This window comes from Takifugu rubripes, chromosome 4, assembly GCF_901000725.2.
Source record: "Takifugu rubripes chromosome 4, fTakRub1.2, whole genome shotgun sequence".
NCBI classification, from domain to species: domain Eukaryota; kingdom Metazoa; phylum Chordata; class Actinopteri; order Tetraodontiformes; family Tetraodontidae; genus Takifugu; species Takifugu rubripes.
This window is the reverse complement of record NC_042288.1, coordinates 4,070,885-4,095,039: the sequence shown is the minus strand read 5'-3', so window position 1 is coordinate 4,095,039 and position 24,155 is coordinate 4,070,885. Positions and strand designations below refer to the sequence as shown.

The 24,155-nt window shown below is 40.9% G+C and overlaps 1 protein-coding gene across 2 annotated transcripts in view; it reads left to right on the top strand.

The window, feature by feature from the left end:
- The first annotated feature begins 325 nt into the window (after nucleotides 1-325).
- Nucleotides 326-24,155, top strand: part of ptk7b (protein tyrosine kinase 7b) — a 50,799-nt gene continuing 26,969 nt past the window's right edge. Inside the window, exons 1-2 of one of the 2 annotated variants that reach the window (XM_003963692.3) lie at nucleotides 326-639; nucleotides 723-896. In XM_003963692.3, the coding sequence (XP_003963741.3) occupies nucleotides 746-896 (151 nt within the window). In that variant the 5' untranslated portion in view covers nucleotides 326-639; nucleotides 723-745. Of the gene's footprint in view, nucleotides 897-24,155 lie in introns of both variants that reach the window. The other variant, XM_029834638.1, reaches the window with a different exon arrangement.

Here is a 24,155-nt window from a genome sequence, read left to right as displayed (position 1 = left end):
TACTCCATAGGGTCGCAGTGTTGCACTTTCTGAATGTAAAATAATGAACATGGACACCGGAAGTTGGCTACCAAAGAAAAGCCTCTTCATGGAGGATATACGCTGCTTTCTTTTCAAAGTAAAAAGATACATAGGCTCGTCGAATGAGAAACAGACATCGTAAATATACAAACGTTTCAGAGTTCATATATTTACAGAAGTATATAATCAAACAAAAAACAGAGCCGTTGAAATATGTTGGCGCTAAAAATTGAGGGTTCGCAAAACACATTAATTTTGAAAATCTGAAAAGGAAGTCGTGGATTATACAGGTTTAATTGACGCTCCCGTAGAACAAACAGGCTGATGGGAGGCAGCCGACTTGGGAACACCGCAGAGCGAAACTCGTCTTGCGAAACGTTGAGGTGACCCAGTGGACGGCGCTTTTACTGACTGGCTGGGAATGCTTTATCCGTGATCTAAATTCACACCGAATGCGCTTCTACTTACACTTGGAAGTACCCCTTTAAACTTTGCTCCGAACTTTCGGCGGGGGACTCTTCGGTCTGAACTCGATAATTCGCCGTTTGGCTTACCCGTATACCAAACGCCTGACCCACATGCTTCTTTTTTGCTCACGCTAGATTCCAAACCAGCCAGGTGAGTGGGTCGCGTGGCCTCCCCGGTGACTTTAACTTGTACGGATGCGAAGAACCCCGGCTGATATTAACGCTTTTTTTAAGACCACGGTGCTTCTGCAGCTGCTATGATGTCGCCGTCAAGCCCCTGGATGGTCGTAAATGTAACAGGAGAATGCCAGACACGGCGGAGCAAAGGCAGGAGAATCCCCACAGTGATAAGCGGGAGACTAACACCGGTTCACGCCATGTATGGCTTCGGTGTAATTTGCTTCCAAGGTTAGTACAAAAAAACACCATACATATTGTTCTCATTGTAAATACTCTAATTTCCTAAATTCGTAAAGTAGAAGTTCCGAAAATGGGTGGTTTCACGGAGACAGGAGAATCTCGGGTAATGACCCTCAATATTTCGTAAACTGAGGCACCGTTAAAAGTTACTGACGTGTTTGTTTTTTTCATTCATTGCGTTGAGCAGCTACTTATCTTGATTTGAAAGGTTAAGTTTTACGAATTTTAAATGCATTTGTTTTGGTTTTAACGCCATGAGACACCCTTCCCCCAACTGTTGACACTCATTTAAGGGAGGGAAAAACAACACCCTTTTTAATGTAAAACGAGGATTCTGCATTCAAAATATCCACATATGTGAAGACACAGAGGCAACTAAAACAGCCTCAAAAGCGAACACATTTCCATGTTAGTCTGCATTTTACAATGTAAGTACACCTTGTTTGGACCTAGGGAACAGGAACACGATACAAAGGTTTTTTTTTCTCACATTGATATGCCGTTTCTGACTATCATATTCATTGGTCTCTGTGCATCTTTGAAATGCTTCTCCCAGTCCTTGCTTTTATGGATTTCTATTCACACACAAAAATAGATTGTTGATCAATATGTTCAACTGTAATCTAGAAGAGAAGAAGGGTGAAAATAAAAACATGCAAAAAACTGACAGTCATAACCTTGGCTGCAGTCTGAGAATTAGGCTGAGGAAGAGTTCCTTCCCAGTTTGAAAGAATGTTCCCTTTCTGCCAATGCTTGGGTCCATCAGATAACTTTATCATGTCAAAACTGAATCAGCCTTATCTGATCTACCATAGTCAACACAAAGATGGTGTTTTCCTCAGACTTCAACACAGCCATGATAGTTGAGAACAAATCCTAGATGAAGCGTGTGTCCGCCTCCCCACCAGTCCTCTTCATAATGCCCACTTTGGAGATCAATGTGTCCTCTGTGTGTTTGCAGCAGGGGAGGCGGCTGTGGGTTTGTGTTTATAAGATCCAGGAATAGAATCAAGCCAGGTACTGTCATGACAGAGTTGGTTTGTATTTTTTCTCCGCAAATCATTTTTGAATTTCAGAGCTCTGCAAAGATAAAAAAAATGGCAGTATCTGAGAGGTATTTCAAGTGGCTTTATTTCCACCCAAAACCATTCACACAAAAACACAGCATGATTTTGTGGACTCTCTAATCTATAATATCTGACCAAAGTTCTCAAATATTTACCCATCTCGTTTTTCCAGTTTACAGTAATCAGCCTGTGTTGTAGTTCCACTCATTATAACTGTATAGGGGTCAGATTTCACCCAGCTTATTGTTCTTGACACATCCCTCAGTGCAGATGAGAGTCTGTCATTTGAAGTTAATGTCCTCCTGCACCCTCCTGATTTAACATTCTTTCTTTTTGGAGAAAAAGTGAGTGAGGGTTTTGCAAAGAAGCTGAGGTAGATGTTTCTGTTGCTATATTTGAGTCATAGTGCAAGAAACACAAGACAGGCATAGTGCAATACTCTTAAATATACCCTACCGTGGTTTTCCAGTTCTGCGTAAGTTCCCAAGTTTTAAGAGATAGGGAGGATCTCTCATGTGGGGTCTTATTACTGGTCATTTATTGAATGGTGTTTTTTCAGGTTTTGAACTCCAGACCTCCTCTTCAGTGTGCAGAGTTTGTAATCCATTATAAAGGAAGGACCTCCTTGCACTCTCTCAAAGGTCACAATCATGGCTACCCAGCATCATTTATTTGGGGCTGTCGTCAGTTCTACACCAATTTGCTCATTTATGCTTGGCTTTTTTTTTTACTAGGGCTTTATTCAGATACAAATATAAAGACATTGAAGCAGCAGAGGTGCTCTTGAGTGGATTGTGTTGTGAGTATTGAGTAATGGATACTTACAATGCAAGTAATAAGTAATGGAACTTACACTCAGAGATTTCAGTTGTTTACTGAATTTGCAGTTGACTCCATTTTTTTAGACGTGTAAGACAGATGCCTTGATTTTCTTTATTTTAATTCCATTAAGATAGCTTGGATTCATCATTTTTTTGCTCTTACTGTCACTGTTCTTGTCTAAAATATGTTTTAGGGACAAAAAAACAGCCGTACACGACAGCGACTTTATTCATCGCATTATAACACAGATAAAAGAAAATCTATTTTAGTTCTTAAACTGTTGCACAGAGTTGTCTAATATTTTGCAAACTGTGGCACTGAAAGTATGGAACGCAGATGTAGGACGTAAACCTGCTGAGACTCTTCCTGGCGTTCTTTGATCAGACCAGGAAACCAATTACAGATCATAATGAGCTGTGCTCGCTTTTGCCTCTGTTGGCTCTGTCATCAATAGGCACAGACACTTACACAAAAACCCTAAAAAATGTAAGTCATATGTATTCATGACGATTACTGCATCTAATGAGTCATGACTGCTCCAGGTGTGTGTGAATGTGTGCATGAGTGTGTGTGGTTTTGCGAGCCCCACTGTTCGTCTGGAAGATCTTTTGTTCCTTTGGGTTTTGCCAGTCCTATCTCCTGGGCTGTGTTGTTTATGGACTTGTTGCCTGCATGTTCGAGCTCTGTCTTCTGCCTGGTTTGAAGGACTGTTGCCTTTTTATTTTTACAGTCAGGAAAAACACATTATTTTTCTGTTATTTTTCCATTTCTATCTTGTGGCTCAACAAGCATCTTCTGATCAAAATCAGTTATCTTTTGAGTCCATCAGTTGGCAATTAGTGGCATTTCCATTTGCATATCAAGTGACTATCTCAAATCCCTGCCCTGCCTGTGAAGAAGATGGGAAAAGTTTGGTTTATTAGACAAACATTTTTGATAAAAGTTTTAGCTAACAAGAAAATAAAATAAATGAAAAAAGCCTCAACAGCGGGTCAAAAGGTATCATTCCCCTTTTTACATTTTTAAATGCAGTTGCTGACATTCTTTCTAATCTTCTTATGGAGGATCACTTACTTGGTATTAGTGATAACTCTGGTTTCAGATTAGTTGTTAAAAAAGTCAAGTACAGATGTTTTTGCTGGTTTTACACTGCGGAAATATTGCCCACTGCAGTTGTAAATCCTTATAACAACTACCTCCCCGCAGGGCAGATGGGAGGCCCTGGTGAAGGGGAAGCTCCCCCTCAGTTTGAAACAAGATCCTTGTATTATTCTTCTGCCAGTGTCAAAGTCTACACATGCATCTCAATCCAAACGTGCAGGAATGCCTAGTTTGGCATCAGCAGATTGGATGGGGAGGGGATAACAGGGAGGAGAAAGGCGTCTAGCATACCATTGTATAATCCTAGCAGCCATTAACTCTTTGTGTACTGTGGGAGAATGAACTCATTAAAGCAATGGGCCACAGGCAGAGTGACAAAACCTCAATCACTGTAGCTCCCAATCAGCACTCGGGTCCTCCCCACTGCACAAGCAGGTTTGAACACACTGACTACACCTGTGATTTTCTGGCAATAACCTCTTCAGCTATGTTTGTTCTTAAGCGATTAAGATGGATACAGGTGACCATGTAGACGGATGGACTACCTCACCATGATTAGTTTGCAGATACTTGTGTCTTTGTTGCTGTTTGATTGATACCTATGAATGTGACACCTGCCTTTACGATTGGATTAGCCCAATTTAAAACCAATACAAGGGTTTGTTGCAAAATACAAATTGTTTTAATGTTTATTCAGTCTTTTGACCATTTGTCTTTCTGATGATTAGTGTGATTGGCCTCTACCTGCAAGGGTCACTATTCATTTAATTTTTTAATTGGATACATCATTCTGTGAAGCCTTTTATCTCTTCATCTGCGACCTGCACATACAGCATCTTCAGACCAGCTCAGTTCAGTATAAAAGGACTAATGAAGAAAGCTCATTACATGGTAGTACCTTCCTGTGCTGCTTTTCACGTTGTTCCCTCCAGTTTTACAAACTATGCCAACTACTGGCTCATGCTAAACTTCCCATCCTCCTCCTCTTCTGCCCTCTATTTGAACTCCTTGTGAGCCTACATTAAAGGCATATTTCAATGTTTTTTAAATCAGTTTTGACAGAGGGAAGCAGGCAGGCTTGCTGCATGCTGAGTTTTTAGTCAAACTGTACCACTGTCCTGGTCTTTGTTGAACAAACACTGTCAGAAGATAAAAAGTCATATTTAATGGTGGTTTGAGATTTTGTATCCAAGCAAATTATTTACCTGTCTGTAGCGTAAAGCTTCCTACATTCCTTCCACATTAATTTTTATTAGCAGGATGTTCAGATTAAAGTTATTTTGAATTAGAAGTTCTTTTCCTGTCCTTGCTAATTGGTTCAATGAAAGAAAACTGACCGAAGCAGCTGACTTTTAGCCTATGGTTTAGCTTGGTCAAGTGTTCATCTTCACTCTATCCTCCTTAGCATCAACTTTATGAGTATTACAACTAAAGTGGGCCCTGTTTTTAATTTCACTACAGCCTCTTCAAATGCAAAACAATTTGTTAAAATCAAATGGTTGTTCTGTTCACCTTTGAATTTGACAGCTGCAGGCTCTCAAGGATTTTCAACCTGGTCAAGTGGACTTGATGGTTCTAAACTTTTTCTACAGCATGCACATAGATAGAAACTAAATGTACAAATGCCAAAAGAATAAAGTTACTACTGTTAAAGAAGCATAGCTTTTACATTCTGTTAATCAAATTACATTTGTTTTATATTTCTACTCTGTGCATGGGTTGCCATAGTTACTGCCAATGAGTTCCAGTATTTTACTTTGAAAGGTAATTAAAAATTGAATTCAAGTGAATTTTATTGTTGGCTATTGCTGGCCTCAGTCAACAGTATCTCATTTAACATCAGATCCCTCCACACTGCTCAGTCCCCAGAGGGGTCTGACACACCAAATAAACACCACAACAATGAACTGCTATGTGCAGGTGCAGCCGTGTTGATTAGGGAGCAAAAGATAGTGTTTCCTGTCCTTATCTGCTGAGGTGAGGACAGATAAATATGCGCTTGTGTGTGACAATCAACATTGGTCCCCTGCTCCCATTACTGAACAGAGGAAATAGATATTTTGTTGTGCCTGTTTCCTCCCCTCTTACAGCAGTGCGGATGAGGATCCCAACCATGTTCCCCTTCCCTTCTGTCCCACAGCTGTCAATGTAGCATTGCTTTCGTGTTCCAGTTTAAGGCCCAGTCTGCACGGCCACTGTGCCAGGGCCTTTTGAGTGGAAAATGTGATGCCGATTTTGTGTGGATGTTGACCTTATGCGGTGCAGAGGGTTGGTGTGTACTGCCAAACACATGGGGCATTCACTGAAGATAGATTAAATAAAATATGTAAACCCAGACTGATGCCACAGGCAGGAGACATTTTTGTGTATTGGTGACTTGCCTACATGCGATGACATATTTATGCTGGCAACAGCACATGTCTCATGTGCATAATGCATAAATACATTCAAACTGTAACATTTTATAGTATAGTTTCTTTTTCACAAATCCAGAAACAATGTTTAGACATGCTTTGACTTGGTAAAAGGCTGTAGGCTGTTACTCAGAGATGTAGCTGTGTTTTGCTTTTCTGTTGAGTTTTTTTCATCGGCAGTCTTTTATCCTGGTATGGATGGTTTCCAGGCAGACATCTGACTTTGCCTTTGCCCCCCTCATCTCATCAGTTGTCATCTGGTATGAAGCTAAGAAAGGGCTGCAGTGAAAGCCACACCTGTGCCTTCCCTGCAACCTCTCAGGCCCATTTTCAAAATGAGGTCAGTTGACACATGAGCCCCAGGTACACTTTTCTCCCACTCACATTGCATCTATGTTGTTTGAAGGAAGGGAAAATGTTCTTTCTGTTGTGTAGAAAGGGATTCAAAGGCTCTTTTTGCTTTTATGCTGTCGCTCCATTTTAAAAATGTTATTCACACACAGCTGATGCATATCTTACTGTCCTTGTAAGATAAATATTTGACTGTCCTACAGCTTTCTGATGCCTGCCCCTCTTTATTCGATCTCTTTCTTTTTTTAATCTGGCACTGAAACTCTTAAGTCTGCGACTCTTCAAAGGGCATTAAACATGATTGAGTTCCACAGTGCCACGGAAATGAAAAGACACTCCCAGACTCTGCTGAGTGATTTCAAGCAATACAACAGGGCCAAAAACTTCCAAAGCTGTTGGCCCCTGCATTTCCCTCAGTAAACACTCATAGTCACAACCTCAGAATCATGTAGCACTCTTTTAGATTTTAGTTTTGATGTTATGCACAAGAATTCTTTTACACCCACATGCCATCATTTGGTATATTTCCTGCAAATAGTTGGCTTACTTTAGAAATACAGCTATGTTACTGAAAATTCTGTGCCCTTGAGTTTTGTTTGTTTTAATACACTTCTTGCTTCCCATTACGAACTACCAAACGCCATGACTGATGATAATGCTAACATTCATTTTTATTTTTTTTGTTGTTGACGCAATGTCCCAAAGGCTTCAGTGTGAACCTGAACACGAGAAGTGGTGCTTCTGTGATGAAGGGTTCAATCCAGGAATTGACAGCTTCAATGTAAGGCTTTTTATTTAACAGCTTGATATGAGACACTAAATATTAAGCTGTAAGCTGCACACCAAAGCAAATTTCTCTCTCCGTGTACCGTTATGAGGTTACTGGAAAGCATTTGGATGGCACATTTTCAGGCGTGACAAAGACAAATGTATCTATGGAGGGAAGAAGATTCTCTCAACCATATTATACCAGTGCAAAATGAGGAAGAGATGTATCAATTGCACATGGAAGTGTGTCCTCTGAGGGGGATCCCTGTCAGCTTCGACAGATAAACAATAAAAAGTCAGAGCTATACTGTGCGTAGATTTGCCTCTGATATATTAGATGTTTAAAAGGTTACATTTTGGCTAATACAGACTAAAAGAGTGTGTGCAAAGGAAATGCTAAGCGGCAATGTAGTCCAGCTGTTACCTGATGACTGGAGGGCCGTTTAGTCAGCATATGCACGCTGAACACTTCAGGTCTGGTTTTACAATACCATTCAGAGGCCAGCTCGTTTTACTTCGATCACCAATCAAAATTTAAGATTTTAATGCAATGAACTATATGCTAATCAGTCAATTTTGCTGGCTAATTACAAAAATGAGAAAAAGGCAATGAGATTAAAAACTATCCCTGTCAGTTGGTGTTTTTAAACAGTAAATGTTCCATGCCTAAGTCTCAACAGTTTGTTCACCATTTTACTGTGCTGCCTCATTTTGTCTACAACCATGATTTTACATAGACGAGTAACACCATGCTACTTGTTTTTCTCTTTCAGCTTGACCTATTCAGAACATTACCATAAGGCGCACTGTATTAAAAGACGCAGTCTCAGTTATGGGTGCTATTTCTGTATTTAAAACATACATAAGGTGCACTGTATTATTAGGCGCATGCTGAAACATACAGTAAAAAATGACAATGGAAGTAAAACAATGAGTTTCGACACATTTATTGAACAAAATATTCATTCTTCAGCGTTGATTTTGTGAAAGCTCTTACAATACATGAAAACGGTATCATAGCCCATGCATCTACAATCCACCCGCATATGGTGGCATAACTTGCCCGACGCTGCCTCATAGATGTGGCTGGGCGCGGTTATCTTGTCGGGGCTGTAGGTGCGGAAGATGGCCACCCTCTCCTGGTAATCCGCGGGCAGCCGCTGCGCAACAGTTGTCCTTGCGTGTATGGGCAGATGATAAAGCGAAAACACTAAGATTGCTCGATTGCCAATTTCAGCTGCATATTCGATGGCCTGTAGTTTAAAGTAAGCCTCATACGCGTCTCGCTTGACCGGCGCCATTTTAGGGGATCCTTACGCGTAGGTGTGCCGTTAATCGATGGGCGGAGCATTTACCGTAGTGCGCTTACCAAAGGCACACAGCAGATTTTGGAACTCAGTCCACACACAAGGCGCACCATATTATAAGGCGCACCGTTGATTTTTGAGAAAATCTCAGTGTTTTAGGTGCGCCTTATAGTCGTGAAAATACGGTACTAAATTCCTGTTCCAATTCAAAAGTTGGCGCATAAGGTATTCATCTGTGACCCTAATCTATTTTTTCTCTGCATGCCAGATGATGAAAAGGAGAGGCAGTTCTTCTGTGACCCTTCTTAAACAAGTTGGAAGCTTTGATGCAATGACCTTTGATGGCATTTTTCAAACTGACTTTTTAACTATGAAAGCATCTGATCCCTCCATTTGTAATCTCAAAATCATCTTTTAGGGCTACAGTTTCAAGATTCTTTTTACTAATTAACTGAATTTACACTTGATTCAGTGTTTAGCTTTGGTTGTTGAAGGAAATGATCACTGGAGTGCAACTCTGTACATCGAGTCAGAGCTTGCCAAAACCTACATATGAGCATCTATGCAAAAATGGTGTAGGGCTCTGGTTATTGTTGAGTTTTCAGTCTCAGCCCGAGGGCTGTGTATTTAAAGTCTTTGAAGAACATGGATTTATGATTGACAAAGACCCAGAAAATGACTCAATGTTAAGCATAACTCTTCTTGAAATGTAGAAAACTGTGCAGGATCCTGTGGTGTATCTGATCTCCCTTTTTAAGATCATTTCCGAGAATGAGGGCTCCCTTTTGGTGGTTTGTTCCTGAAGTACATTCTTATTAAATGGGACATTGATCAAATATAGTTTAATTTGCTCTGATATAATCTATTTCTTATTTGGTACAAAATGCAATTTTACAGGTTTTTTCCCCAAACAATATATTCGTGTATGGCCTATTTTAGATGTCATGATAGAATGATAAATTGAGAATTGAGAAATTGTAAATTGTCAAGACCAGATCCCGAGGATGCCTAAGGCACTTAAGTGAGGTTTTTTTGTCTTTTTAATTTTTGTTGGGTATTTTTGACAAGCTGTTTTTGGACAGAGCTCAGTGAGATTATTTCAAAATAGGCATACTATAGGCATGATGAATTGGTGAATTCAAGAGCAGTATTGTATTGATCAGGTTCTAAGCTGTTTACACATTCACAAAGAATGGTTGTGGATGGATTTTTAATTTTCTTTTTCATTTTTGGCTCTCTGTAAGGCACTGAAGCCTCTGAGTGAAACTTCACTATCAAAAGACACTACACGGACTAAAGAGCGAGGGGGGAAAAAAATCCCCTTTGTTCTTTCAAGCCGTTGCTGTGTGTCATGGGAAACTGGAAATTGTAGAAGACACCATCTGCCTAATATTTCATCTTTAAAGAAAAGGTGTTTTTTGACTGGTGTTTGTACTAAATGGGGGGATATATTGATGCATTTCTAATGAGAGCCCTAAGCTGGGGCTGAAAGTTAATTATTTTAAAATGAATTATTCTTTGAGGAAAATGCTGACCTTGTGAGTTCTGTGGTCTGGGTTTTGTCTGGTGTTATTTTAGCTCATCTATTTGTGCAGCCTGTTTCTGGTAACCTGTAACCCAAAATCTGTTGATTCAGATTTGTTTGCAGCTGGAGCTTATATACCTAGCCCCACTTTTCGTGGTCACAGATTTCACCTTACTGCATCGGTCTGGGATGCTGATGCACTTCCTGCATGTCTATATCTGAAGTGAAATGGCATCTTCAGGTTCTTGCCAGCTCAGATAAAAGCCCCCAGTTGCAAGCCAGAGTCACTGCTGGATGTTTTGGAGCTTGTCAAGGCCTATTGCCATCACTCTGTGTCCATTGGTGTCTTTACCTCTGCTTTGATCAGTGATTCCTGATCATACATGCTTGCATTGACAGTGTAATGTGATCCTGAATGGGTTAAAGGCATGAGAAGCTGCTTTTGATACAGCTGATCACAGCATCCTGTTACATAGACTGGAACATGTGATTGGGATTAAAGGGACAGCACTAGACTGGTTTAGATCATACTTATCTGATAGATACCAGTTTGTTTATGTCCATGGTGTTCCCTCCTCATACAGTAGGGTTAGCCATGGAGTTCCTCAAGGTTCTGTACTCGGACCAATCCTCTTCACATTGTACATGCTTCCCTTAGGGAACATTATTCGGCAGCATGGGATACATTTTCATTGTTATGCTGATGACACTCAGCTCTATTTATCCATGAAACCCAAGGAGACAGAGAAGTTAGTGAAGCTCCAGACCTGTCTTAAAGACATAAAGTCCTGGATGTCTTCAAATTTCCTCCTCCTTAACCCAGGAAAACTGAGGTCATGGTGTTTGGTCCTGAACCTCTCAGGGATAGATTAGATCACATGATCACTCTAGATGGTATCTCATTAACATCTAGTCTCTCTGTGAGGAATCTAGGAGTAACTTTTGATCAAAATCTCTCCTTCAACTCACACATTAAATTAGTCTCTAGATGTGCCTTTTTTCACTTGAGGAACATCACAAAGATCAGGAAGCTGCTGACGCAGCATGATGCTGAAAAGTTAGTCCATGCATTTGTTACTTCCAGGCTGGACTACTGTAACTCTCTATTATCAGGGTGTCCAAACAACTCTTTAAGAAGCATCCAGTTGATCCAAAATGCTGCAGCCAGAGTTCTGACAGGTATTGACAAAAGAGATCACATAACTCCTGTACTGGCGTCGCTTCATTGGCTGCCCGTTAAATTTAGAATAATTTTTAAAACCCTTCTTTTGACCTACAAGGTCCTCAGAGGCCTAACGCCATCGTACCTGGAGGAGCTAGTGATACCTTATCAGCCCAATAGACCGCTCCGCTCTCAGAATGCTGGTCTACTTGTGGTTCCCAGAGTTTCTAGGAGTAGAATGGGGGGCCGAGCATTTAGCTACCAGGCCCCCCTGCTATGGAACCAGCTCCCTGTCCAGGTACGGGAGGCTGACTCCATCGCTACTTTTAAGATCAGACTCAAAACCTACCTCTTTGAAAAAGCTTATTGTTACTAATTCAGTAGTTCCAGTTACTATCATAGACAGACAAATTATCATACTTAGGGGGTTGTCTAATCGTTAGGTCACATCTTAGTTATGCTGTTATAGGCCAAGGCTGCCGGGGTCCGGAAACATGATCACCTGACAGGCCTCTGTCACTCCACTGGGTCATGGTTTCCTCTCCTCTCCTCTCCTCTCCTTTCCTCTCCTCATCAAGCAGACTAGTTCTTGTGTAGTTTTTCTGCTTCTCTCCCCCCCCCCCCCCCTATTTATTTACAGGTATCGCCGCCCTTGGAGCTGCATAATGACCTCCGGCCCCGCTGAAGTGATTGTATATCATATTTTCTGTGTGTTTTTCTGTGCTCTGTGCCTCTCCTCTCCTCTCCTCTCCTCTCCTCTCCTCTCCTCTCCTCTCTCCCTCCTTCTCCTTCTCCTTTTCCTCTCCCTCTCCTCTCCCTTCCTCTCCTCTTTCCCCTCCTTCTCATCTCCTCTACCTCCCCTTCACTCTACTTCTCCTCTCCTCTACCCCTCCCCTCTCCTCTCCTCTTCTACCTATCCTATCTTCTACCTGTCCTCCCCCTTCTCCTCTCTCTTTACCCAGCCGGCCATCAGCAGGAGGGTCCCCCTACATGAGCCTGGTCCTGCTCAAGGTTTCTTCCTGTTAAAGGGGAGTTTTTCCTTGCCACTGTTGCATGTCTGGGGTCAGGCCCTGGGATTCTGGAAAGCGCCTTGAAACAATTTTGATTGTATAAGACGCTATATAAATAAAGATTGATTTGATTTGATTTGAGAAGGCAGACAGAGAAGTCTTGTCAGTCCACAATTTGGAAATGTGTAGTCAATTGAGAAACAATATTATGACCACAAATCCAGTGTCTTGCATTCTGTCTCTTGCAAACACATTTCTTTCAGTCATGTGTTTATTCTGGCTAAATATTCCACTATTCAATTTTATCACCTTATAGAATGAAACACTTTGGTTCGAAGGAGCTGGAAGGTCTGTGGGAAAATTGGACAATATGTGTCAAATTGCCTTGCCAGCAGACTTAAGACTTCCTGGGGTTATTAATATTAAGGTCAGCAGAAAAGCCCAATCTGAGCTGTCTTTCTGTAGAAGCTTTGATCGGTAAGACACCAACAGGAAAGGAGGCAGCAAGAGATGTTTAGCTCTGCAGTAGACCTTAACTCGCCCATACTTTGACTTAATGATTCTAAAGGGCAGCAGATGAAGGGTTTTTCAATGTTAAAATAAATGTCCAAAACTTTTTAACCAACAAAACCTTACTTTTGTAGGACTGGAGAAAAAACTAATTATGGCCTCCTCACAGAAAAGGTCAGTTTTCCCTGGAAAATAAGATTGTAGATAGATAATAGCACTGATTTATTTGTAACATGCTATGCCACAATCATTAAAGATTGTAAAGCATTGCAAGCTTTAGTTTGAACTTTTTCTGTGTCTTCAGACAGAAAACAAGAGCTTTCAGTGCTGCGCCTGGTTGTCCCAATCAGTTGACTGTATTTGTAGCCAGACGTCTTTTCAATCGAGCTATTAAATGACAAATCAAAATGTTGGCTGACAGTTTTAGTCTTTTTGATGTAAAAATGCACACAGCAGACAGTGGGTTTCGGGTTATGTTCTTGAAGTTGCCATTGTTAAATTGTTGTTATTCAGAGAGCATCAGTCTTTTTAATCTATACAATGATTTTAGATATCACCATCAACCTAATTCAATTTAAACTGTTTAATCTCTAGTTCAGTACATGTTTGCAGTTGCTTGAGTGAAGCTGCTTTTAACTGAACCATTTCATTAGCGTCTGGCAAGTACTTCTCTTCTCGGTGTCCCATCCTTGCCTTATGTATTGCATGTCCTGCCCAAAGTGAGGGATTACCCATACCAAGGAATTTAAAAAGGGTTTCAGGAATCCTCATTCACTGAGGACTGGATTTAGCAGGATTCTCATTGAGGAGCAGAACAGATCACCTCAACGCATTTGACCTCAACACAAAGGAAGGCTGTAATGTACGTCCAGATACACCCCAATAGGTGGGTTTATCACTCAATTCCTTCTTAGATTAATCTGACAAACATTCTGTGTTCCCATCATTGTTCTTGCTTTCAATTGTGTATGGGTATGGATTTTTGGGGTATGCCAGTTGAGAGGAAAGCACTCATGAGTCATAACCACTACTGACAAAATCATTTGCTGCCCTGTTCCTTTGCTTGATGCGTGCATTCTACTGGCATGACATGACCTTATTAAATGATTCACCAGGAACCTTGTGCTTCAGATATCATTCCTTCACGGCTACACTACACCACTGACCCTAAATCCTGATTTATTGGATTTTATTTTGGGTGGTCAAATAAGATTTGTATCCCACAATTATTGTTGGTTGGTGTGTATTGTTTCTCCAACAGAAAGCAGCATACATTACGTTAACTGAAAATTCTTAAGAAATAAAGTATTTTTCGACTGGTATTTTTTTTTATATCAGCCCTGTTTGTGTCATTGATAAATTTAAATTTTTTTAACCAAATTTGAAAAAGGCAACTTTTACTGACTGCATATTGTTAGTGTAAATCCAAAACCGAATGGCTGTTTACTGTGGAAATCAGTGGCGCCAATCTTCAGATGGCAACTGCTAATGGATTCAATCCAGAGAGAACATTTTTTTCCAAAGACAACCAGACATGGCTGGGCAACAACAACTCAGAGCAGATTTTTACTTTGGCTGGATGGTGATTAATGTGTTGCCACCATTAATTGAAATTTAACAATAATTCTAACTTGTGTGAATGTCTTATTAAACTATTTCAAGGTGAATGATTACATTGATTGTAAAGTAATGTTGAATGAGAGGAGTAGACTGTTTTTGTGTATTTAGTAATCACTCTTCCTTCCTGTTATAGCTATATAATAATGACACCTATAAACCATTTATAGTGAAGATGAACATGACAGGTACATACCAGTCTAAGTCAAAGCCTAGCCAAGTGTGAAGACCCCCATGTCTTATTCACAAGTACTTGATAGGAAGAATCTGACATTGCTGGGGAAAATGGGAAGGTCTAACAGGAGGCTATTGTAGCCAAAGCAATTATGGTTTCATTGATTTGAGTTTCTCCCCCTTTTACAAGAGGCATTGTGTGTTGCTGCTCAGTGAGCAACACGATGGGTCAGCTATTGATGGTTGCTGTCTATGGTGGTGACAGAAATTAGGGTCTTGTGAATTGTTGGCACACCAACGATCAGCTGTGTCTGACTGTGTCCCCAAGTAACAGTGAACAAAAACTCTTAATTTTTTAAATGCTGTCAGAAATTACAAGCTTCAAGAAGCTGTGCAAAAACACTGTATAAATATTATTTACTCATTTTAGTACTAGTCCATTCATTTTCTAGTCCACTCAAATTGAGTTTCATATAAAATAAGTCAGTGTTGTGACAGTTTTGGCTACTCAAGGGTAGTAACCAACACAACATGTTCACTTTATTAGCAGATTATCTGCTACGAAACATTAAAAATGAACTTATTGTGGCATTCTTATAAAATTTTATGCCAAGTATTTGCTATTAGTCATAAAATATATCACTACATTTTCTTAGCCACCTCTTTTTAATTGTTGAATATCTCTCAGAGTTCGAAATCTCACTGAGAGAAACTTCATGACACCTTGGCAATATTCTTTGTCATAAAAAATTCAGAGACCATGCCCTACCATTGAAGACATTGTAGTCTGTCTAGTCACTACTACCACTACTACTGGAGTCAGGTTAACAGGACAATGGGTGCCCATAGGAGGTTGCGAGGAGACGCTGTCCCGTGAAGTTCTGCAGCCAAGCATTTACGGTAGCCTTACATATGTCTGCTTACCAGTTGAGTGGAAAGGAGACCATAAAGCCTGAAAGTCAGCCAAGTTGCTCTGAGCCACGGCATGTGAAGGAAGACATAGGATCAAGGGAATGGGGTGGGCAAACAGCCCTCACTATAAATGTCATAGTGAACCAGAAAGCAACCGGTGCAAATAAGTTTGACATATCGGTGAAACATCTTTATTTTTTAATTTAAAAAAACCATTAGTGTTTATATTAATTATTAACATCAAATCTATATTATTTGCTTTTAATAATATGTGAAACAGCTTGTGTTTCAAAAAATATCTCAATCCTTTATATTTCATTTTTCAAACCATTAGGCTTTCATGTCTGAAAAATTTATAGCACAGGTCAAAATGCCTCGAAATAAAATTATATGTACAGTTAAAATGTATTTCTCGTCTCCTCATTTATTCACACTTAAGTAAAAAATCAGTATTAACACACTGCAGGATTTTTGTGGTGACCCATTTTTAGATTAATTACTGCACCCCTCAGGAATTTTGCATTTGGAAGCATACTGCAGGCACAAGACTGCAGTGTGGCTGTTTGACGTGTTTGTTTTTTTTGTTTTTTTTCATTTTCTCAGTTCCTGCGAGACCCCTGAGGGGATCGTAAAAAACACCATAGACATATGATGTTTTTTGGGTGCAAGACTTTTTAAAATAAAAACATTGCATGAAGTATTTTGTAGTATATATTTCTTGTCAAAGAAATATATTTTGTGTTGTGAAAACCTCTGCAGTTAATTGTCTGTTAGCTTTCTTGTGACATGAACATATATTTTTGCAGTCTGCTGTTTGTCTCTGAAGTCTTGATGGCTTTGGAATATCCGTCATTCCATAGTCCCAGCGCGCTCCTACTCATATTCTCTAAATGCTACAGGCATAAAAATCCCTTTCAGCACTAGGTACGGTGTCCCTAATCCCTTTAAAACAAGGAAATTGAACCACCGATAGCATCGAAATGACTGTTCTGTAAACGTCATTGGCTTGAACTTACAGTATTCCCCACTGATAAAGGTTTGCAGTATGGGTCATACAGGAATATATGTAACTATTTTGAGTGCTCTCAAGGATTGCTGTGTAATAAGTCACTTTCTAATCTGAACTACCACTCTATTACATTTGAGTTTTAAGTCAAATAAATGTTGTGGCTCTGTCAGAATTGTAAATTTTCATATGGTAAGAAACTGCCCTTTTTGCTTAGTTTCAACTAGGGTAAAAAAAAGTGAGCAACTGGACTTAAGGCTTCTACTTTCTTATTAACTTTAGATTATGAGAACCTACATGGACAACCAGTGTAGAACAGTGTTTGAAAGGAACTTCACTTACTAATGGTACACTTAACGCTCATTCAGCTGTAATGGCCTTTAATTTACTTTATGTTACATAGCCATAAGGCACCGTTTGTAAAAAAAAAAAAAAAAAAAAAAAAGTCATATTAAGGTCAACAAATGTAAGACCAGCCATGATGCTGTGCAGTTATCACTGAAAATTGGACATCTAACATGTTCGGCAGTTGCGAATAACATGTCACATTTTAAGGAAGATAGCATGAGGGAAACTGGCTGTTTGACAATGGGAGGATCAGTCCATATCCCAACATAAATGATTACTCTTAAGTGACCTTTGACAACTCTGTCTTCTCGAAGGATCATTCTTTCTGTAGTTGCTGTGGAAACACCTGTCAGCGGATGCTGTATTGCCAGAGATGTGCGATGATAAAAGGAATACACCAAGACTGCCCTAGCCATTGATTTACTCACCAATTCTACCTATGTGAAACTCATGGCACTTTCATTTGGCCAGTGATTGGCCGTAGGCATCTTCAATGAATAAAGAACCATTCTCTCCTTTGTAATGCAGCTCACATCCTTAGCTTGTGTAAGCCCATCAACCTATTAGGAGGGCATGTCTGGCACTGTGTTTAAATGAGACCTTGAGCAACACAGGGCTGAAGATCAATACATCATGCTGAAAATTAGAATGGAAAACAAACAGCCATGCGTTGGAGATAAAAGGTATGAACAGCCTGTTGTCTGGTGCATGTCTTTGTACTGCTGTTCCACTGGTCCTGGTTTTGAAAGAGTGGCTTTTCCCATGAGTGCTGTCCCTCCCATCTTAAATTCAATAGCACTGACACCTGAGACCTTAAACAAGACTGTCGGTTTTATACTGTGGCTTCTGGGCCTAGGTCAGATAAAAAGATCCAAATCCTTACTAAACACCCACCGAAGATGGACAAGGGGGTATAACTTAAGCATGCAGATAATTGTAACCACAAAACATGATCTGTTATTATTGACCTAGGTGTGTTTTGTTGAGGAACACATCTTTTTGTTAAGAGACAATTTCGAAGCTGGGCTAAAGCCTGAGAAAACCCATTAAACCACAAAGTCTGGAGACAGCAGCCACCATTGATGTGAACGAAGGCCGAGCTCCTCTTTGTGTTACTGATACTCTGTTTATGACTATAGATGATGCTTAACAGTGAGGGTTTCCTTTGCACACTTTAAAAGTCTTCTGAGATTTATTGGGTGCCCACTTTTGAGAATGGGCTTAATACAGTGCATTTCTCATGTTTATGTCCCTGCTAGTTAATGCAGGTGGGTTAACTAGAGTTTTATGTGCATTTTGTCTAACATGATGCAATGGCTTGAGAGGATTTAAACAATTTTAAAAGAATGGCAGATGTTCAGAAGAGTGACCATGCAAAATGCATAAGTGTAAAAAAAATAATTTTACAATTTTTATAACTTCTTCCTGCAAAAAGATTCTCATCCCGAGTTTCCAAAATCATAAAATAACAGTAAATTGGAAATATACTTAAATTGTGGTGCTGTAGTCAAACCATAACTGACTTTTTTCAGTGAAAGCTTTTAAGCAGTTAAAAAACACTTGCTTAAGTGTATCTGTTGTAGTGTGAGACATGCCGAAGTCATCACTAAGGTGGTTCATGGAGAAAACAGTCTTCATAATGGAAGTGCTTCCAGGAATAATTCACCTTGAACGAGCTCTGCTTTCAACAGCAGATCACGTCAGCCTACATGTATGTGGTGTATTGTCCTTGTAATGAGTCCTCCCCCTCAGGCTGGGAGAGCTGGCACAGCGAAAACACCCTCCTGCTGTCTTTTCTTTACCTAATCCTCTCATAAATAGGCCACTGTGTCTTTTTTTTTTTTCTTACAGGCCTAGGCAATGCATTCAGGGCTTGTCAGTAAGGTTGAGAGGTTGAAAATTCTGATCCCACATGAGCCAAAAAACAGCGTGAAGTTCGATGTGAACAGGGGGCCAGTAAAATGATAGAATAGAAAAAAAATTGTTGCATTGCTGGGTGTATCTTTTCAAAAGCCATCCCTTTGATAGAGACAGTGGAAGAATACCATATTTTGATCTTAAGTGCTCATTCCTGGATGAAACCATTACCTCAAGCATTAGACCCTTTGTTTTGGCCCATGAGAGTGGACCTAAAACCATTTTGACTCCATAATGTTAAGAAAATATATGAAGCCCTATTCACACGTAGGAGGCAGTTGGTGGAAGAACATTAATGAAACTGCTTATCTGTGGCCTCGGATGCAGACCTCAAACAAAACTTTAGATGAGAAGTGGTGATGCAGAAATTGTTGTTTGCCTTTAGCTCATTTTTTTCTTTTCTTTTCTTCTCATATTTCCTCCTGATGACATTGTGATTGTTACTTTAAAAGGTAATCTTAAAACATTTTTATTTTCAGGAAAACAAACTGATTTAATTTAAGGCAATGGAAATAGTCTTATGGTTTAACAGTTAAACCTGCTGCTTCAGGATCACTAGACTGAGAATGCTTTTAAGGGGACCACTGATCAAAAACCTCTCTGTGCTTTGGAAGATAAGTGCTGACATAGTTGGAATGTTAACAATACAAGAAATTAGAGCATTTAGAATTTTGAAACTAATTAAACAAAAATGAAACATTAGGAAAGGAAATAGCTTAATGGAATTTTAAATCAATGAAACCAAAACCTTTCCCTTTCAATGATGTGAATTCTATGCAATTACTTCCATTGATGAGGATTATTGAATATTGGAAAAAACTTAGACCTTTTTGGAAGCTGGCAGAGATCTCAGACAGAAAATGCTATGGTCCACTTGGACCTAAGGACACGAAAACCCGCTGAGCAAAAGACACAGGAATTTAGCTTTAGTGACGGGTAATTCATTTTCAGTATGGCAGCAGCTCATTGTGAGATTTTATTCCAAACACGCACATTCTCCCTTTCGATCTGTCTTTCCCTGTCTTGCTGTCTTTTTGCTGCCGCCCCACATCTAGCTATATTCACACTCTGCCAAACAAGCCAATTAGTGGCCTTTGAACATATAATTGTATGCGTGACTGTGAGCGTGTGTAGGTAGGTGTCATTTTGTTAAGTCTCGGGGTCACGCTCCTGCAGTGCAATGCAAGTGACAGCTCACGTGAAGGGACTCCATTGTGCCAGTCAAGCCTCACTGGTCACCAAAGCTGTTTACATTTTAGGATAGAGGGTAGCAGAGGGTGTGTGTGGGGTGGGGGTGGGGATTGAGGAAGTGTGCTGCAAAGAGAAGTGCTTCCCGTACTTAAGGAGAGCATCCAGTCCATTATGAGAGTAGTGCATTAAGTGCTTTCCAAAGTCTTTTTTCCAAAGCTCAATTGGACCATTTTTCCAATAACATTTCCAGGAACTTTTATTACCAGAAATTTAGCTACATAAAAAATTGTGATAACCTGTTTGCTTGGTATAGACATACTGCAAGTGGTCATTTGTGTGTTTCGACTTCTTTACTTGGAGTCCCACTAAATTTCTCCCATGAAGAGCCTGGACCTTGTTGTAGCTTCTCCAGTCTCCAAATAATAAAAAGAATTTCAAATGTACAGTGGTGTGTATGGTGTATTATTAGGAAAAAAGATGATTTCAAGAATTAAGGCACATCACATCATCGGCACATTTTTCATGCATTTTTTTGAATTGAATGAATTTAATTGAATCAACGTCTCAACTTTATTGCAATTTGCGATTGTATTCTCAAACACTGTAAAGTTAAACAGTGCAAGTTCATTTCACAAATCAGGTGGAATACACACTAACACGTGGAATCATCTGAAAAGTCTTTTACCCCATTTGCTCCTTTTTAGTGGAATGCTTGGGGTCAAGGTAATTTTTTTTTCATACTATATTACAAATTCAGACACAATTTTTAAAAAAAATACTATTTTGAATTAATTTAAATGTCTAATATGAAAAGCATTAATTTGTTTTGTGTGACCTCTTTAATTATTTCATGTAAGATAGGATAGGAAAAAACATCATGCAACACATCATTTGTAGTGCTGCAATGTGAAAATGCAGACTAAAAACCATTAAGAAGGTGTTGAAAGCTCATCTCTGTTCTCTGTTTTGCGGTGAAAATGGGCCACCTGCTGGCTTAAAGCATGATGCCACATGCTTTAATTTAAAGAAAATAGAGCCTAATTGGTATTATTTGGGTTCCATATGGCAGGAAAATCATAAAGAATGGTGCTGGGATGAAACACTTACAAGCCTTTTAACTCATAATGGAATGCCTTTGATGCAATATTTTATGAAGATGACAGATTGACATTCACATTTAGACTAGTTCACAGTTAGAATTTTCAGTGGTGTCTGTGTAGATTCTCAATCATCCAGGTCATAGTTGTCCAAAGTAGTTTTCTGTGTCAACTGGACTGTTGACAGTTGACGTCTTCTCATTTGAAGACGTTTTGCCTTCTATCCAGAAGGCTTCTTCAGTTCTGAACTCACTGTGGACAGAGCTTGAAAATATAGCCCTTGTGGACCATTAGCATGCTAATGATCTAGGTGGTCACCTGAGAGTCGTTGGTAAGGTCGTTCACCTAGTTTCGGTTGGTGTGTCTCCCCTTTGTCTGCTGGCTCATATGATGGTGAGTCACCAGGTCTCCTGAAATGGTGTGAATGTTTGGTTTGTTGTTGGAAAGAGTGAAGTTGAGAACTGTTGTTTACTTATTTGATGTGGAAAAATGGCACACTGAAAGAGCTCGTCCCATGGTTGTATAATATGCTTTAGTTTGTGCAGCACTGGCTTATTTTCATGCTTCTTTGTGTTAATTTAAAAAATGTGTACACCCTGGCAGATCTCACTTCAAAATGTGAAATTCTTGGAAAAGGGAACTCATTTCTTCCCTCAGTTTTCTTCTTTCATATTATTATGTTGAAGCAGCGTCTGCAACCCAGTATCTTCAAACCAGCAAAGAAAGATAAAACCCTGCCGATGGCCCCAACTGGTTGGCTGTACTTTCCCAATATCCACTGTGAGTCAAACTTCTATCTTTGGCTCATAATGCTGGAGAAAATATTGTAAGTGTGACCCCAGATGTTTGACTTCACTGTTCCCTAATATGTAGTTTGATACAAAATCCTCTTTTACTCACACACTTTCCAGGATATTTATAGCACTTATGCATGTAAACCATTTTCATTAGGCTTTCAAATCTGCATTGTGCAGAGTCTTTATGGTATGTTCAAAAGAAAACTGAACATATATTACAGTTTGCAGCTGTATTTTGTCGTGTTGCGGATTTTGGTGTGATTCCTGGATTTGTTCCCAGTTCCAGGACTAAAGAAACCAGTATGACTCAATCTATGTAACTGCCATTGCCTGCTCTTCTCCTCCGGTGCTGAGATGGAAAATTCCACTCACCTTGCCAAGCCCCTCCTCCGCACCCATCTGATCAGCCTTCATCATTTTCACCTGTTGCTCCCTCTTGGGCCTGTTTAAGCCACTGCTGTGCATTCATGCCTTGCCATATTGTTATTGCTCCATGCCTGACTCTCCAGCACTTTGGTCGAATTTACTGGTTTTTACCCTACCTGCCTTGGACTTCCATCAGCTCCTCCGTGGGGACCCCCAGCCACTCCCAAAAGCAGACGAGAGATGTAATCACTCCACCTAGTCCTGGGCTGTCCACAAGGCCTCCTCCACGTGGCACATGTCCGGAACACCTCTAAAGGGAGGCATCTGGAAGGCATCCTGGCCAGATGCCCGAGCCACCCCAGCTGGCTCCTCTCGATGTGGAGAAGCAGCGGTTCCTCCTTGAGGCAGGACCTCCTCCCCAACCCGGAGAAGGCACTCTACCTTTTTCTGAGCATGGACCATGGCCTCTGACTTGGAGGTGCTGATCCGCATCCCTACCGCTTCACACTCGGTCGCGAACCGCCCCAGCATGTGTTAGAGGTCCTTGCTCGATGGTGCCAGAAGAACCACATTATCCGCAAAAAGCAGCGACGAGATCTTCCGCCCACCGAACTCGACACCCTCCACTCCCCGGCTGATCTGTGGTTCCAATACCGGGGCGAAACCCACATTGAACACACCCTCTGGTCCCCACTCTTAAAAGGGACCACCACCCCGGTCTGCCAATCTAGGGGCACTGCCCCCGATGTCCACGTAATGTTGTCAACCAGGACAGCCAAACAACATCCAGAGCCTTAAGATAACTTGGGCGGATCTTATCCGCTCCCGGAGCTCCGCCGCCAGGCAGCTGTTTCACTACCTCGGCAACTTCCGCTCCGGAAATTGGACGGTCCACCTCCTGGTCTCCCGACTCTGTTCCTCCTTGTGGATATGTGTTGGTAGGATTGAGGAGCTCCCGGAAGTATTCCTTCCACCGCTGGATAATTGTCTTGCTGTTGTTGTGCTGTAAATTTCCCCGTGTGGAAATAAAGAACCTGAACCAGAAGACGTCAGCAGCTCCCCACGCACACCTAGCACGGTGTAAGCAAGTTGCCACCCCGAAGGTGCCGGACAGTTTGGCAGAATCTTCTTGGTGCCAACCGAAAGTCTTCCTCCATAGCCTCACCGAACTCCTCCCACGCCCGAGTTTTTGCCTCCGTGACTGTCTCGGCCGCAGCCCGCTTAGCCAACCTGTACCGGTCAGCTGCTTCCGGAGACCCACAGACCAGCCATGACCTGTAGGCCTCTTTCTTCAGCCTAATGGCTCCCCTTACCTCTGGTGTCCACCATCGGGTATGGGGATTACCGCCACGACCAACACCAGCGGCCTTGCAGCCGCAACTCGTGACAGCCACCTCAACAATGGCGGAGCGGAACATGGCCCATTCAATGTCCCCTACCACCACCGGAATGTGATCAAAGCTCTGTCACAGGTGGGAGTTGAAGACCAGCCTGACAGATCCCTACCTGATCCAACTTGTTGACAGCTCTGCTCCTATCTTCACCCGGGTGTCCAAAACATATGGCCGCAGATCAGCTGACACGACTATGAAGTCAATCCTTGACCTATGGCCCAGGCCGTCATGGTGCCAAGAGCACCGATGAACAATCTTATGCCCAAACACGGTGTTAGTTATGGCCAAACTGCGACTAGCACAGATGTCCAACAACTGCACACCACCCTGGTTCTGATCGAGCAGACCATTCCTCCCAATCACGCCTTTCCAGGTCACACTTTTGTTACCC